Here is an 18,727-nt window from a genome sequence, read left to right as displayed (position 1 = left end):
TCCCGGTACCTGCCCATGTAAAAAATAAATAAATAAATAAATAAGAAAAGCTTGCTCCAACTTTACAACCACTTAGTTTAAATGCATTGAATATCCAAGATACATTATTTCCTGGCTGGCCGCTCATTCCAATTTAGTGAACAATTTGAGGGACCCTAGGGGTGGGTCCTTAGTCTATACGGTATGACTAAAATTTTATACAGACACTCAAGGATGACAAATAGAGATCATCCACTTTAATATAAGGTCACATTCACTGGCTGCTATAAATACCATTTGATGAACAGTATTCACATGAATTCCTAGATGAGAAGTTACTTACATATTTGAATATAATCATACAGTACTAGAAGAATCTGAGCTCATACAAACCCTTAGTCCACATTTTGGGGTATCTCATATACAGCACAATCACTTCCATTCAAATCTGGAAAAACGTAGATTTAAGCAGTTGTGTATCCATAACAAAGTGAACCCTCCCTCTTCTCTACCTTTAACAACAATTCTAACCATCAAGAACACACAACGGTAGACCTTACATTTTAATGGCCCAAATCCGACTAAAACTTTGTCAATCCAAATACAGAGTTAATGGTGGTATTCAATGATTTTGGGAGGAAAAAAGAAACTTTTCATTTTATCACTCGCAATGGCTAACTACAATACTGTGATAAAGGCATAAGAATATGCCTAACATAAGAATAACATCTCTAGTCTACTAGAATGGGCCATATGTTCAAAATGTTGTTTCAATGATGCTCTAGACATATAGCCATTTAAGCCACTTAATAATGAATTTCAACAGGAGGCATTTTTCTCATACATGACTCCTTAAAAAATTAACAAGTACCCTGAAAACACCTTCTCTAATGAAAGAAGCTTTGCTCATTTACTAATCTTTATTATCCTTAACAAAAAGCACAATGATTTATACAAATTAAGAAGCCATTAAATGACTATCATACAAACGAGGTGACTTCCAAACTTAACCTATTCTATATTTTAACCCAATTACATTTTCACATTTGCAGGTTAAAAATATTAGGGCAGATTTAAAAAAAAATGCAAACAGCTGATTATACTGTAATTGTCATTCTTCCTCATAAAAATAACCTGAAATTTCCCCAATATAATTTTTCTCCACTCCATATTTAATTTTTACTCTGATAAACTGTGTGCTTTAAAAAATAATAATCAAAAAAAAAATTCTTTGCAGTTGCTCAGTAAATAAACTATAGCTTTAAAATAATGAGATACTTCCATGGTAAATAATAAACTATGATAAACAGTAATAAACTATAGCTTTGAAATAATGAGATACTTCCACAGTAACGTTACCAGAAGGGCAAAAGTCATATTAGAACACAGGCTAAATGAGACAAGCTAATAGCTGGTATCACCTCAACAACTAGGATGAATATTTGAGGGTAAGTGAGCAATTTCTAAAAGGTAATAAAAAGCTTTTAAGACATTTTCTGCCTAAAGGAAAACTGCTAATATCTATAAGCAAATTAGTAAATTTTATTCACTAATTCTGAATTAAGAAAATTGCATCCCATAGCAAAAGAAGAAAACTACAAAAAATAGACAGAAAAAGGATGGCAAGTATGCTTGTCTATAAACCGGTTTCTTTTCCAACTGAACTCCAAAATCAATTTGAAGGATAAAGTAGTATGACAAACTATTTGGAAATCCTGGGAAAGAGTTCCAGCTCAACTAACTGATTTTTACTTTAAGTTGGTAAGACAGTCATCAGACTTTTTTTCCAGTTACTCTTATTCTATAAACTTTGAAAGAATCCTGTAACACTTTTATCCCCCCCATATAAGTGACATTAAGAGAGATGATGAATATCTTATTAACATGTAACATTTTGGAAAATTAATTTGGAAAAGAAAAGAAGATATTTTCTAATTTAGAGATTTATGAAAATTTTGTGATAATAATAGGTAACATTTATTGAGCGCTTACTATGCGCCAGGAACTGTGCTAAGTGCTTGAAAAGTATTTCAATACTTAAAAGAAACAGAATCTTGTGTCACGGGAAAAGCATCGAACTAAGTCAAAAAATCTAGATTCTACACCTAGACTAAGCTAAAGCAAAAGTGTATTTGCTAAATAAAATGAGCATTTCATGAACTGTTGTTAAGTAATGGAGATTCATTAATAAATAAGGATGGAGAATATAATAGATGAAATCAAACTGTGCAAAAGGAATTCATTCTTTACTATGAAGTATGTTAAGTTTCACTAGATGAAAATTATAGTAGCACCATTACTTCACTTAAAAAAAACACAAAACTAAGCTAAAAAAAACCACAAACAAAAAAACCTAGCCAGCGAAGCAAAAAAAAAAGCCTTAACTTCCTCTCAGTAAAATCATGACGTAAATTGTTTGCAAATTGTTCTTCAAAAATACTGCAAAAGAAAATAAAAATACAAAAGATCCAGAACTAGACTTCAATCTAACCTATATCCAAATAACAAATTTTGAATTAGTAGACTTGGAATGGTGAGGTTTTGCTATATAAGTGAAATAAGGAAATCTCTGAAAATTAAATATCTTTCCTTTTAAACCTTAGAATGAACCCATAAGGGCAGCACTGGTTGTTCTTTATTTGATAATTATTTTTCTCTTTAAATAAAGCATCCCGGAAAAAATACAAAATTCTTACTTTGTTGCCCGTATAAACTTGCCCCAAACTGAGACAGCTGACCTGATGTAGATGGTGATGCCAGCATCTAGAAACAAATTAATTATATTAGAGCATAAAGAAAGCACATAGAGCACTGTATTCATACTTTATAAGTCTATACATTATAATATGTGAGATTCAAATCTATATATCTTATTCAGAAAATACAATTACATTTAAAAATTCCATGTTTTTAAAGAGAATATAACAATAGGATGAAACCAAACTGTGCAAAAGAAATTCATTCTTAATTACTATCAAGGATGTTAAGTTTCACTAAATCAAAACTATAGCAGCACCATTACTTCACTTAATAGAACAAAACTAAGCTAAAAAAGGCACAAAGGCTCTATCTCAAAAAGTTAACCTCTAAAAATTTATAAGAAAAATTGCTTGATTCTTAAATAATTTATAAAGCTAAATCCTAAATTCAGTTTATTAAAATTAAAAAGTACTTAAAAAGAAAGGTTCTGTACTTTGTAAGACTATTTGCTGGTTGTTATACACAAATAATTGATGTGCAAATATACAGAAAAATCTATTAATCATATACATACCTATGTAATAAATGGAGAATGATATAATAGCAAAAGACAAATAAAAAATACTTAAAAGATAAAGATGTTTTATAATGCATTCTATCTGCTGGTGAATGATGTAAATTTTGTGGCATTTGTTGCATGCTTTTGAATCTTTCGCACCAATGTCTTTTTCTTTTAGTAATAAAAGTATAAATTACTTAAAAGCCTATTATACTCATGGAACACATTATATTCATATTTACTCATAGGGTTTAGTATTGTGGTAACACTATATACCAAGGAGATACTTAAGCTGAGTAGATGGAAGTGTGCACACGGATGTATGTATGTTTGTATATGTGTGTGTGTGTGTGTGTTTTCCAAGTACTATATTAGACAACCCCAATTCAATAAGACATGGGGCCAGAGCATCAAAAGGCTCATAATCTAGAAGAAAAAGAGAACGAACTATATATAATTAATTATAATCTAAGAAACAGTGAGAGAGATGCTATAAAAGAAATTTTGTATCACTGGAGGAAGAGAATTCTGAACAAGAGTGAGGTAGCAGGAACACTTCACACAGCAGTGATGTGCCATACAGGTACACATGAGGGTATTCGAGGCTGAGAATATGTAGTAAATGCAAGTGCAAAACGAGTTAATTATATGATTAGGAATCAAACAAAAGAAGAAACAGTGGAGCCTGTACAATAGAATAAATGGGGAGAAAGGATGGTGCACTTCTGTGTATATTAGGCCCCAAAATAATACATTGGGGTCGAATAGTAAAGGATTTTCTTGATTGCCACACAAAGATGGTTGTTGAGAATTGAACAAAAGGCATGTTCAGGTCCCCCACAAAAGGCATGTTCAGGTCCCTATCCCTGGTCCTGTAGAAGTGAACCCATTTTCAAACAGGACCTCTGAAGATGTTATTAGTTGAGATGTGCCCAAATTGAATGAGGGTAGACCTTAATCCAGTTTGGCATAAGTCCTTAAAAGCAAAGGAAACTGGACACAGAAAGAGAAAGCAATGGGGAGAAGAAAAAATCCAACCTAACGGAGAAAGGAGAAGGCATTGCCATTTGCATGCCATGTGACAGAAAAGCTAAGGAACCCCAAAGATTGCCTGCCGGCTAAAGATAGCCCTAGGAAGAAGCAAGCCTTCCAGCCTCTGAAATCATGAGCCAATAAATTCTTGTTAAGTTGACTCATTGAGTGGTACTTGTTTTAGCAGCTAAGAAACTAAAACAGATGGCTACCAAGAGCAAGGGTGGTTCAGTGGTAGAATGTTCGCCTTCCATGCGGGAGACCCAGGTTCGATTCCCGGACCATGCACCCCTCCCCTCAAAAAAATAAAAAATAAAAAAATAGATGGCTACCAACTATGGCAATGAAGAGAAGAAATAATATTAAACAAAGAAGTGACATGATCAAAATGTGCTTTGGGAAGGTAATTCTAATAGAATAAATGGATAGAAATAGAAACCAGTAAAATATTAAATTTGGAACAGAAGTAGGATTAGACAAGCAAGGCATTCTGGAATGCTAGAATTTAATGTCCAATTGAACTGATGGGCTATAGGGAAAAGGGGATGGGAAATTACCAGTCAGGGCTATCAGAGGCCACTCTATGATTTCTAGTGATGGGGAGTCATGATGACACTGATCACTTTAGGAAAAGTAAGTGGAACACAATACAGGTTTCATGCTACTTCCATGTCAAAATTCTATCTTATTTAAATTATTCTGAAATTGACTACTTTTTTTTAATGGTGGTTTTTAAACTAATGATGCACTTCAGGCTCTTCTGAGGTAGGTGAGTTACACACCACTCTAAAAACAGCAGTAATTTGCAATACAGTAAAGAATTTTCTTTAAAAACATCTAAACCTTACACATACTCCTTTTCAATACAGACAAACATATGACATTCAAGTTATATATTCTTTATCAAGTATAATTCAATAAATGGAAAGAAGAGGCATGTTTGATCAAGTTCTTTTGCTACAGACCATGGTCATTACTGACTGTAAAAATTCCAAAACGTATTAAAAGTTCATTTCCAAATTGTGAGAACAAGATCAAAAGAGGTATATAATATATACTGAAGCTTTAGTTGACAAGTGGTAAAAGTTTATATAAAATGTTTAAGAATTGTAGTTTTCTGTAATTATAAGCTATAAATGAAAAGTACAAGAGCAAACTTGTCTCTAAAGATTTCAAATATCAGCCTGCATGAAAGCATGACTTTGAATAATCCATACTGTGAACGTTTTAGAATCAACCACTTAAGACTTTATTTTTCTCAAAAATTTATATATTTATTGAATACTTAATTTCAAAGAATACATGTTTTCCTTCCCAGAATGTATGTCTCTCTAGGCTAATTAACTGGAACCAAGAGAACCAGAGTGATCTGTTTACCAGTGCCATGCAAATTATGCAATTTCTAAGTATGCCATTACGTGAAAAAGATTAGTAAACACTGTTTTACACAAGAATATGAAAGTAGTTAATGTTAATTTAAGAGTTTATGACTTTCAAGACACCCATGTGAAATAAGCATTGATAACCAAACTATAAATATGGATGTTGAGTGACAGGCTCAAAATGTCAAAAATACAGATAACTGGTATAAATTCTCTCTGTTGATATGTATTGTTAAACTCTGAAAACATGCTTCATGAAATAAATGAATGCTAAAAATCAACTCAACACAATGAAGGAACGTAACAGGGATAGAAATGTTATTAAAGTGGGCAAAGAAAACGCACAAGAAATGTACTCTGGCAGAGCAAGGTCTATACTCAGCAAACATCAGGAAATTTATATTTTTAAATGCTGTAAGTTAATAATATAAAAGTTCATTTCTTAGAAAAATACAGAACTTTAGATCCAGAGAAACACTGTAGTAGGGACTGTAGCTTAAGTGGAAACAGCCAGTTTTTGGAGTCAGGAAAAATCTGGGTTTGAATTCTGGTTCTACCACTTACCAATGGGACTGCCGAGCCTCAGTTCCTTCCTGTAGGACGGAAATAATACTACCTACCTCATAAAGTTGAAGTGAAGAATAAATGAGAAAAGATTGGCACATAGTGGATGCTCAATAAACGGTAGCAGCAGCTGCTAATAATCTAATCTTCCTCTTAATGCAGGACTTTCATTAACAGCAGACAGTCAGAGGAGGAGTATTCTGCCGTAGGGGAATTTATTAAATAATACCCTAAAAGTTATATCTTTTTGCTCAAACAACTAAAGAAAGATATTTATCTTCACAAATTCCAGGTAAAATAAGGAGTACAACTTGTTCTTAATGGGGGAAAGTGGTAGAAAAAGATTACATGTTATGTAAACAGTAGAATTCTGAGAACAGCAATTAGACTACAGTGTTCCCAGTCTAAAACCATCATTAACAACTTTATCTTTTCCCCATCATTCATGAAGTGTACACTGTAGTACCAAAAGAATAAAAACCAAAAAACAACTAGAATAATTAGTAATAAGATTCTAGTTATTTCCCTGACCCACCAAAGAGCCCCTCATTCTGTTTATTATACAGATTGTGAACGAAATCAACAGGTTAGAAATAAGCATATATTTAAAATTATTTTCATAGCTATTAGACACAACTCAAAACCATCACCAAAAAAAGTTCGAAGACTTTTGCTTAAAAACATGTGTACTTGAAAATCTGGTCCTGCCATATCTCCTTAACAGCACAGAAGTGTTAAGTCTTCTATCTCTCTCATGATTCCTAACAGTGACCACTTCTCACAATCACTATCTCTAATGAATATACCTTCAATCACAAAACAGTATAATCATTTTGGCCAACAAATCACTTTTCACTTAAGACAAACAACTGCAAAATATAACACAATTCTGTCAAATAAACTTCCCTGACCACAAAACCTACTAAAAAATGAAGTATTTAAATTTTAAAATGTCCTCTAAAAATTCATTGTAAAATATACTTAAAGGTAAGATGATAACATAATTCCTAGCATTAAGTAATTAATGCCAGGATAAAAACAACAGATGAAATATGACTTCTGAATTTATTATAGGTATAAAGAAAAAGCAACAAAGGAAAAGAGCATGTGTATGTACCTGCACATACATGTGCACACGCGCGTGCACACACACACACACAGAGTTCTAAATCTAGACAGAAAGTGAGAAACATTTAAAACTTAAAAGCACAAACGTTTTAAAAAATGAAATCTAACAAACAGGCTCAAAAAGAAAGACTATGAGAAAATAATACACACAAAAAAATAAAGAAGAGAGGGGCAGGGGAATGGACAGGCAGAAAAACAGTAAGTTATTGGACCTGGTAGCACATATATCAGATTGGCAGCATATATATCAGATAACTAACAAATGAGTTTACTAGGTATTTCAAGAAATTCTGATTAAAATATTCTTCAGTTGTCAAAAAGAACATTTTTAAAAGTAGTATAACATATGCTAAAATGTTCAATGTAATTATTTCCTTGATACTGAACTCTTAAGATTCAAATGTTTTACTAAAATGCCAATGAGCATCTTTATATACTACTCTCCGAATATCAGATGAGAGTCAATGTACTAATTTGTAAAAAGGCGTATAACTGATCCATGTAATGTTCACATTTTAAAGAACTTTAATAAGCACTGCTAAACTGATTTTTACAAACCCTGTATTAACTTGCAATTCGACAGCAGTCAACGCTCTTTCACAGAAACTGACTATTCTCTTTCACTAAAAAAAAATAAAACCCTTGCTAATTTGATAGGAATAAATGTTATTTTCTCTTGCTGTGTGGATTCTTATTATTGAGAGCTATTAACATTTTGTAATTATTTATCTAATTCCAATTTCATCAGCATATTTAAAATTTTTAAATCAGATTATCACGATTTAAAATTGATATATAACACATTCATGTTTTCTATTAAGATGATTTTGCATATCATCTGCAAATAATGACAATTTTGTTATTTTTCATAATTAACTCTATTTTCTTCTTCCCTTTAACAAATATTCACTGAAAAGAGTCTAATATCTCCTAAGCATTATTATAGGTTCTAAGAATATAGCAGTAAACTAAAGAGGCAAAGACATTATGCAATTAATCTTAAATTCTAATGCAGTACACAGGACAATAAACAAACAAATTACTAATTATATACTTTCAGGTAGAGATAGACGCTATGGTTTTTTTAAACAGAGAGAAAGAATTTAGAGGATAGAGATAGTGAAGATGGTATATACAATGGCTATTTAGAAAGAGTGGCCAGAGGGAAGGCTTCTCTGATAAGATATTTTCAGGAGACCTGGATGTTGTGAGGGAGAGAACGATTTGAAGATCTTAAGAAAGAAAGTGGCATGGTCCTGAGATACAGATAAATTTGAGGATTTGGAAAATCATAACGTGTGACTCTGATATTTAGTTAAATACTAAGTGACAGAAGGTATTCTGATTTTCTACCAGATTTTAATTTCATTGTTTTGGGCCTGAGCAGAATCTTTGTTGCCATAATTGTTGTGGTTTAACATAATTAAGTATGAGAGCCAGTTACGGGTTCAAAATGTTTACGTTAGAATAAGAAAGATGCCAACTTTTTTTAATTAAGAAAAAAAAAAGGAACAGTGTCACGTCTTACCATATACCATTTCAGCATATATTAAGAGGCGCCCAGAAAACTTCGTGCTTCTCAAATGCTTATGATCAACTTCTGAGTGAGACCAAAGGGAGAGATGTTTATTTGGTGCAAAACTGGTATTTTGGGGAGCTCATTACCAATTTAACTAGTACAGTCAGTTTAGCTGAACACCGTTTAAGTACATGGAATCTTGAAAAGGGTATAGGATTTTATTGGTTTGTCCAGGTTAGTGTAATACTCTATCCCAGAGTAATTTTGGCAATAAACAAATAAGTATTTGCAAAAAATCCCCTTGTGGGACTGGGGAGAAAGGAAGAAATATTAAACTTTTCCACATGGAGAATTTCTCATATTCTCACAAGCTGTGGGGACAACCAAATGAAAAAGCCAAGCCCTTAATCTTGGGGTTATGCTGCAGAGAAAATCATTGGAGCTGGAAAGCCCTGGCACAAAAACTGTTTCAGATGTGCCAAGTGTGGAAAGAGCCTTGAATCAACAACTCTGACTGAGAAAGAAGGTGAAATCTATTGTAAAGGATGCTATGCAAAGAACTTTGGGCCCAAGGGAATTGGCTATGGCCAAGGAGCAGGGACCCTTGTTCATGCTGAGGAGAGGTGTAAACTTCCACCCCAAACATCACACACTAAGAATCTCTTCATAATCTAAGCACAGATAATCTCTTAACACTAAACAACTGTGAAATTCTAGCAGCATTTAAGTACTATGTATTACCTTGTACTTGCATAGGCTAGCTGACTTGTAAGAAAAGATTACTGCATCCTTTTGCTTTATTCCACCAGCATTTTAAAGAACATTTTAAATAAAATTTCAGCTTAAAAAAAAAAAAAATGAAACATTCCTGCAAATGATAGGCTAAGTCTACTTAAAATTATGCCTCAGAGTTACCCCCAAAGAATTTCTTTTGATGTGGTCTCTCTAAGTCAACTCAGAGGGTGAACTCACTGCCTTCCCGCCCATGTGGAACATGATTCCCAGGGGTATAAATCTCCCTGGCAACGTGGGACCTGACTCTTGAGGATGAACCAGGGCCCAGCATTATGGGAATGAGAAAACCTTCTTGACTAAAAGGGGGAAGAGAGAAATGAGACAAAGTTTCAGAGAGATTTCAACAGAGATGACAGGTTATCCCAGAGGTTACTGTTAGGCATTATATAGATAAGCCTTCTTAGTTTATGGTGTTACTGGAGTGGCTAGAGGGAAGTACCTGAAACTGTTGAGCTGTGTTCCAGTAGCCTTGTTTCTTACTGACAATTGTATAAAGATACAACTTTTATGATGTGACTGTGTGATTGTGAAAACCTTATGTCTGATGCTCCTTTTGTCCAGGGTATGGACAGATGAGTAAAAAAAATATGGATAAAATAAATAAATGAATGAGGGGGGAATAAAGGGTAAAATAAATTGGGTAGATGGAAATGCAATGTTCAATGAGAGGGAAGGGCAAGGTGTATGGTGTGTATGAGTTTTTTATTCTTTTCTGGATTGATGCAAATGTTCTAAAAAATAATCATGGTGATGAATACACTACTATGTAATGACACTGTGAGCCACTGATAGTACACCAAATATGGACTGTATATGTGTGAATATTTGCCAATAAATATATATATTTATTTAAAAACAATCAACAAAAGAGTACAGTTCCCCCAAAACTGCAAGACTAAAAAATAATTTTAGCAATTAAAATTCAAATACCTAAAACAATTCCTAAAAGTTGGTTAGTTGATATAACCTCCAAAGAGTTGCTATCACATGTTTTATATAAATGCTTCCCATTTTCTGGATTACACTTATTTAACACTGGATGAAGGCCCCAAAACGGAAGTAATTATAATAAAAAAGAAAACAAGCCTACACCTGTCTATGATTTATTTAATCTTATGCAAACATTCAAGTAACATATCTGTGATATTTACAAAACCTTTGTACTCCAAAATAGCAAATATGGCTTTCTACAGAAAGACATAAATATACATGCACATCTTGAAATAAGAAGTAGCTCTAAAGACTTTTACCTGCAATTTAGCACAGAATCTTATAAGAGCTTTTCAACTTTTTTCTGCAGCTATGCATATGATAAAGAAACAGTATATTTTTATTTTGTATGATAAATCAGAATATTGCTTTTAAAGAAACTACTTTAATCTCTTATCCAGACATCATGAAAAATATTTAATGAATTCTTCTGGAAAGGGATATTAATTCTAAAGCTTACTGCTTTCTCTCAGAATAATTATTAATACACAATAGCTATTATTAAGGATCCATTGATAATTGGCTTCAAGATTCACTAAACCATTGGTCAATTTTCTTTTATAGCAAATTACAATTTAAAATTATTTTCTCACTATTCTCAGAGGGGGAAATGTTACAAAATTATGCTAGTCATTTAATTTATGTAATGTTTAAAGATTTTCCCTTTTAAAGATTTGATAAAGGACAAAGTCAGTCATTATTTGCAGATGATATACTTTACATAAAAACCCAAAAGAGAATCACATGAAATAGTAATTATGTTACTATATTCACATTAGTAGCTTACATTTATTGAATGTTTACTGTTTGTCTTCTAAAAGTTTTATACAGTTATTCATTCAATCCTTACAACCACTTATGGTGTCACATTATTATCCTTACTCAGCAGATGAGGAAAACTGAAACAGAGACTGAATAATTTCTCCACAGACACACAGATAGTATATCACACTGCTAGGATATGAACTCAGTTACTAACACTTCCAGAGTCCACCTTCCCAAACACCAAGAAGAACTAATAAAAGAGTTATGCAAAATACTTAGCTATAAAATAAATACACATACAAACTATTTTATATATCAGTTAAAAACAAATCAGAAAAATCAATACAAACAGCAACTATAAAACCCTACTAATTACAAGGCATAAAGTACAATTGGAATAAAAGAGAGAGATCCTTCTGAAAGGGCATCAATATAGATACATAGGTGCAATAATCAAATCCAGTTTTAAAGAATAATGTGGAAGACCTTATCTAAGCTGTTAAAATGGTCTATTAGAGCTACTGTAATTCAAACTATGTTGCGATTCAAACACAGAATCAGTAGATATAAAACAAAACCTTTTAGAAACAGGCCCCAAAATACATCAGCAATGGTATATATTAAGAGGAATATATTAAATGAATGATGTAATTCAAGGGTGGAAAACTACGGCCATCAAACCAAATTCAGCCCACCACTTCATTTGCTAGGAAGAGTGACTAGGAATGTTTTCTGCATTTTAAGTGGTTAATTCCCTTGATTTTGCCTCTTGGTTCACAAAGCCTAAACGTTGGCTCTTTAGTAAAAAGTTGTCTGATCCTTGGTTCAGCTTTTAAGTAGTAGGTGGGACAACTGGATAACCTTGGGGCAGGGGGGTGGATTTTGGCATGATGTGATTCTTACCTTAAACCAAAACACATTTTAATGGACATAAGTTATGTAACATAACAACGTAAAAGTATTAGAAGAAAATAGAGGTAAATCAATTAAATAATCCATAGTTGGGAAAGGTCTAAGCATCTCAAAAACAGAAACCATAAAAAACACTGGATCCCATTCAGTACAAATTCTAAATATATATATTTTAAAAATATCATAAACCAAATTGAAGGTATCTGGGAAAATATTTGTAACAAATGACAACTTTAATAAATGGAAAACACCAACAAACAAGACTATCTCAGAGAAATAGGAAATGGCACAAAAATAGGTAATTCATAAAGGAAGAAATACAAATGGCCAAGAAATATATGGAAAAGACATATCACTTTGTGTGTGTGTAAAATTAGCAATGTTTATATATATATATATATATATACACACACATGAACACACACAAACATTTTAAAACAATAATCTTATTTTGTCTATTGTCAAAGACTTAATGGTCAGTATTCTCAATGGAAGGAGAATGCTGATGAGAGTAAAAATTGATATTGGTACAAACTTTCTGAAGGAAAAGATGTAAGTAAAGATCAGATGATTTAAACATTAATTATTTTCTGAAGTTTGTATAATTCCATTGTATTATTTTGTAAAAAAAAGTTATCAGCAGCAGCAACAACTTACAAGGTAGCCATTATTTAACTAACCCCATTTTATAGATGAGGATATGAGGATACTAAGGCTTGGAGAAGTTCTTGCTAATATGCAAAGCCAACACTTAACACCTATCTGTACTTTAGAGTTCAAATTCTTAATTCCTAATGTTGTATTATCTTCTTAGTTTATTTAACAGGGAAGGGAGGTTGTGGAGAAAAAGCATGCTGACTTATTTCTGTGACAGATGTCTAGACTGGAATAAAACCAACATATGTGAGTGTGTACAATTATGACCAAAAAATAGGCATAATTTTTCTGTTTTCTTGAAGACAGACTACAACTCTTTGTCGTTTATTCTCTGCATATACTTTATTATAGATTCCAGTTTGAATATTTCTTACATGCCTAATTAGAATAAATGTTTTTCATCAATCAATAATATTCCCTACCAATTTTTTTTACTAAACTCAGTTAATTTTCCCTAAACATACTTTCAAACTTCTGCAGGGGTACTATCAGAGAAACATTCTGAAATTCTTTACCTACAAGACCAACACTTCAATACAGAAACCCATATAAAAAATAATTCAATTATAATTTACGTTGATTAGCAAATAGCTAGAAAGCAATAAGATAACAGCAAATAACTATATGACATTTTTCCATGAGCTACTAGACTGAAAATCAATTATAAAGAAAACTTCTACACATAATTTGAAGAGAGCCCTAATAATGCATTTGATAATGCGTGAACAAAATGACGTATAATAAAGGGGTGGGGGGGGTGCCAACACAACAAAAAACAAAATCTTAAATTAAACCTGGATTAAGCTAATTTGTGAAATTCTAAAGACATAGAAATTGATTTACTAATAATTAATTTCAAAGAAGTATGAGGGCATTGTTGTATTTTAGAACATTATACGTGCTTTATACATCAGTAAGGATCTCATTAAGTTAACATCTAGAGTAGATTATAATATATAGAGAAGTAGGAACAGCAAACTTATTAAAGGTTTGACAGGGGAAGAAAGTTGGGCAGGTGCAAAATACAAAGATGCAGCTGGTCTGCCTAGGTACAGAGGGTAAAATTTAAAGTAACTTACTAGAATTTGAAAATAACAATTGAATTTATTTAGAAATATTTTATAAATTTACAACTTATGACATGGCTGTGTCCTATTATTCCAAATGGAATATTTAGCTACCGGCCTTTAAAAGCACTTCTATCTATTCCCCTATATCATTTTCCATGTTTTGGATACAGCTTTAAAAATTTTTTTCTACCACAGAATCCCTAACAGCTGAAAGGAGAGCTATTCTACCTGGGTCTAAGGTTATAGCTAGAAGATTACACAAGGGTTAAGTTCTATTGAAGTATTAATTATCTCTTTAAATTGTACAGGCAGGTCTGCTTTCTATTTTATATCTACGTTTGTTATAAAAATTAAAGATTACTTCCCAAATTAAAAAAAAAATCAATGATTCAGAGTTGTATCATGTTTAACCCCATGTCTTACTTCCATATCCCAACTTGAGAACCACAGGTACATTTATGTCTCTCCCCTTAGAATTAATTAAGCTCCTCATCTTTTATTCCCAGGGCCTAGTACTGTGCCTAAAATCCCTACTACACCATAGTACTCTGCAGTTAAAATGTTGCTTTTCAGAAATCCGAAACTAACATATATTATCAAGTAAATTCAACAGAACTGATTAACTTACATCTTTTTCTGACCGATGTGGAAACATAGAAGACTGGCTGTAGTACATGTTTTCGTCATGGTAGTCACTGTCGACCCCTTCTACAAACTTCTTTCTTGAAGCACCAAACATGCTGTTTGTCACCTAAACAAAAATATTATTTTTATCAAGGATAATATTTTGAGGCCACATCATGATAAATACAACAGATTTGTGTTAATTTTTGCCATTCCTTTTTTTTTTTAATTCACATAGCTTATTTACAATCAACGTGTCCTCCTCCTAATAGAACTTCTGTAGTTCAAAATAAACCGAAATGCCCATGATATGACAGATTTGATAACAAGGTGACTACCTCCGCTAATAGGAACAATTTTGGGGAAAAATATGCTTCATATTGAAATCTGTTTTGTACACTCATTATGACTAGGGGTATTTTCTTCTATTGTAAGGAAGTACTGAAAAATTTTCTTTATATTTCATTTCACTGTAGTCACTACTTTTTGGTAGCAGCCATGGTGAACTAATACGCAACAGATTTTAAAAGCAAATTTAGGTGCTACTTTGTTGAAAGTACCATGCTATTTAAGAACTGCTTTATATTTTAAATTTCCTGTTAAATTTGCAGGAAACTTCCATACTTAACTATTCCCCCTAGAGGTGTGAGAAATATCTACTCAGGTAGACAGGAACAACAGTCTGAGAACAGCTTAACAAGTGCTTTGCTATGTCTTTTGGCTATTAATCCCATTAGGTGTGAAATAAAGATAGATATCTTTAAAGAGACTATTTAATTGACTAGAAATCTAGGTACTTAATCTTCTTTGGGCAGGAGAGTCCTTGTAAATTGTAAGCTATTTTATACTTTTGAATGTAATTTTAGCAACCAGGATCCCACGTGCCTATGTGCCAACTTCTAGTCCCTAACAGAGAAAGAAAGTGTTTAATGAGTTAAATTTCAGAAAAGAAACAGAGGCAAAAAAAAAATAGTACTTTATAGTTAATACACTAAGATTCATTACAATATGAGATTTAAAAGCTCTGTTTTGTTAAAGTTAAGGATACATTTACATTTCTCTTAACAGCCCTTTTCTATTGAGTTTATATGTTAACAAAAACTAAACATGGAAAAACTGACACGAAACTTAATCTAAAAAATTTCAGGTGACTATTAGGGTTTCACATCAAATGTATATACACCACTGAACTGAGCAGATACAAAATAACACTTCTTTTGACAATGTTTGCATCACTATCACCAAAATCAATTACAGATTCCTAGAATTTTAAAATACAGAGTAACTTCATAGAATAAAAACTTCATATACAAATACCACACAGAGGTTTCACTGTTTTGAAAGCAAAGTGATACCATACAAAATGCCTGAAACAAGGAAAACACAAAATAGTCCTCTTTCATTAATATGCACTCTGTGTGAAAGTTAAGAGGAAGAGAATACAGAGAACATTTTGACACTGAAATTAATTTACACATCAGTAAGAATATTAAATGATTTAGAGCAAAGAAAAGAGGTAAGAGTATAATACTCTGCTCCCCAAATTCAAATCTCCATCAGGGATGGGTGCTGGGATGACAAAAAAAATTCTGTGCGCCACAGCAAAATTAAGATGGAAAGACTATTAATATGGAAAGTTTTCTATAAAGCTAATTAAAAAAAAATTTTTTAATAGGCTGTCCTCTATTTCATACAGAATGATGGAATGGGTTAGGAAGATATTTTAGAACAGCCAAGGAGGGTGAAACTGGGACGACAACAATCTAACGGAAAATAAGGGAGTCAAATTAAGCAGGCAAAAGACCCTCAGTGGCGGCTCAACTGGCATGAGCTAAGTGAAGAATGGTAGGAATTGAAGTCAGACATGGGTGGGGGTCAAATCACAGAGTGTCTTGCAGGCTTGAAAAAGGACAACTGTATTTTACTTTGTATGGGATGAAAAGTCAATAAAGAGTTTGAGACAATGTAAGAATGATATAATGACATATTTTAAAAATACGATTTCTAACGACACTCAAGAATAGAGACTACACAGAGGATAAGACTGGAAGCATAGTAGGAGGCTGGTAGAGTAATTTAGGTTAAGAGATGATGAAGGCTTGGGCTATGGTGGTAGTGATAGAAATGGGAAGAAGTAGTTGGATACATTTTAGGGGACAGCTGACAGAACTCACTGATGAATGACTATAGGGTATAAAAGGGTAAGGTATTCACATTTTCCTTCTGAAATAAAGTTAGAGAACCTGGAATTCAATTTCAAGGAAGATATATCAATACTATATTGGAATACTACACGGAAATTACTGGTTAAACCAAGTATATTAAAGTCAGTTGGTAGTTGGATATAGTTACAAATAAAATCCTACTTTATTTTATATTACAAATAAAATCTAAGTTTGAATCTTTCTGTCAGCTTTTTATAAGGAAACAAATCAAAGGCATATGGTTTTTAAATGATTACCTTTTCTTTCAACCTCTATCAGATGTTATAATAAGGGACAAGAAGAGTTAGAAATAAAGATTTACCAAGAAACAAATATGATGTATTAAGCAGGTACCAAAAGTAAACTTTTTTTGAACACAAATGTAAAACATTTAATCAGCCATTTTATCTGTCATTTGATTCCTTTAGAACTAAGCAGTACTGAGATATATATCTCATTAATGGCTTACAATCAGCCTGATCTCCCCCATTCCCCGCCGCCCCCCCCAAAGAAAAGATGAGAGAAGAATGAAGCTGAGTATTCCAATATACTTCTTTCATTATTTAGTTTGGACTAGCTAAGATATGATAGTCTCAATATTTAAAGATAATATTTCAAGGCCAAATGCAGGAAATCAGAATAATCACAGAAAGAGAATACACAAACCCCAAACTTAAGATAATCTAATCTACAATTTCAGAAGGGGTCTGCCTCCTAATCCACGTGGGATGACTGGCAATTAGAGACTAGAGGGAAAAAACAGGCAAGGCAAAACACCCCGAGTTTTTTAAATGGTCAGAGCCAGAAAACTAAGATACTTTATAAATGAAAATTGAAAATAAATAAATCTATATTTATATACGCACACACACACATACATATATCAAGATGATGTAATACATCTTACATAAATTTCCTTTAGTAAGGCCTCTGAAGAGGAACTTAATTCTGCAATCTTTTATTGACTACAATGCTGACAAATGCTGGGCTAAGCATGGAATCCTGCTCCCAGAAAACATGAATCCATTCCATGGCAGAGTTGTTTTTCCTGATAGCAAACAAATATAGGATGATTTCAAAATCTATCTCTCACCTTAATTTTTTACTGTTGGTTCTAGTTGTATATTTTAGAGTATTACTAGACTTTCCTACCTGGGAAGTACAATTTCATAAACAAAGTCAATAATATTTAAAATTGATTTCCTGAGTTACTTTCTCCTTCTTTGTTCTGGACACCCATCAAATCCTATTTATTCTTCTTTCACAGTAGCTTTCACATCTGTTTGTTTTGGGAACACAAATAAGGGAATATTTATTTTAGTCTGAGGAAAAAGAAGGAAAAATTTTATTATAAAAGAATTAATACTTGAAAAAATTAAAAAGTAATGCTTGAATAAAGTTGTGAGAAAAAGTAGAAGTTCTGTGGGGCAAGAGGGGGGAAGCAAATTATGGCATAAGAGACAGCATGTGTAAATGTTTACAGTAAGAGAAAGCCCAGGAAACAAAACTTCCAACGTGGCTCACACAGAAGGTGTTGAGAAGGAAGGTAATGAGGGAAAGTAAGCACAATCTTCAATGTCAGGTTAATTAAAGGGCAAGAGCTATAGGTAGGGAAATGAGGTACAAAAATCTGGGTGACGAACTAGGCCAGACTTCCCTCTTTAAATTCACTATGGTTGCTACATTAATAACTGCTACACTGATCTTGACACTCCTCTCACATCTCTTGATAACTTCTCCTACCTAGAGGATATACAACAAGATTCCTGAGATTATAATTTTAATATAACTTTGCAGCAGTAATTATTTTAAAACCCAACACAAACTTTATTAAACTCCAGCTTAAT

General features: G+C 32.6%; 1 protein-coding gene across 11 annotated transcripts in view; it reads right to left on the bottom strand.

Moving 5' to 3' along the window:
• CNOT2 (CCR4-NOT transcription complex subunit 2) overlaps window positions 1-18,727 on the bottom strand; it is a 118,375-nt gene that overhangs the window by 30,183 nt on the left and 69,465 nt on the right. For 7 of the 11 annotated variants that reach the window (XM_077111426.1, XM_077111418.1, XM_077111417.1 and 4 more), the window contains 2 exons: window positions 14,681-14,803; window positions 2,676-2,742 (listed from right to left, as the gene is read on the bottom strand). The exons of 1 other annotated variant lie outside the window; for it this stretch is intronic. In XM_077111426.1, the coding sequence (XP_076967541.1) occupies window positions 2,676-2,742; window positions 14,681-14,791 (178 nt within the window). In that variant the 5' untranslated portion in view covers window positions 14,792-14,803. Of the gene's footprint in view, window positions 1-2,675; window positions 2,743-14,680; window positions 14,804-17,787; window positions 18,160-18,727 lie in introns of those variants that run through there. 3 more of the 11 variants (XM_077111422.1, XM_077111421.1, XM_077111425.1) reach the window with 3 other exon arrangements.

The sequence above is a fragment of the Tamandua tetradactyla genome, chromosome 7, assembly GCF_023851605.1.
Source record: "Tamandua tetradactyla isolate mTamTet1 chromosome 7, mTamTet1.pri, whole genome shotgun sequence".
NCBI lineage: Eukaryota > Metazoa > Chordata > Mammalia > Pilosa > Myrmecophagidae > Tamandua > Tamandua tetradactyla.
Note: the sequence above shows the minus strand (reverse complement) of the source record. Positions and strands in the feature narration are given on the sequence as shown.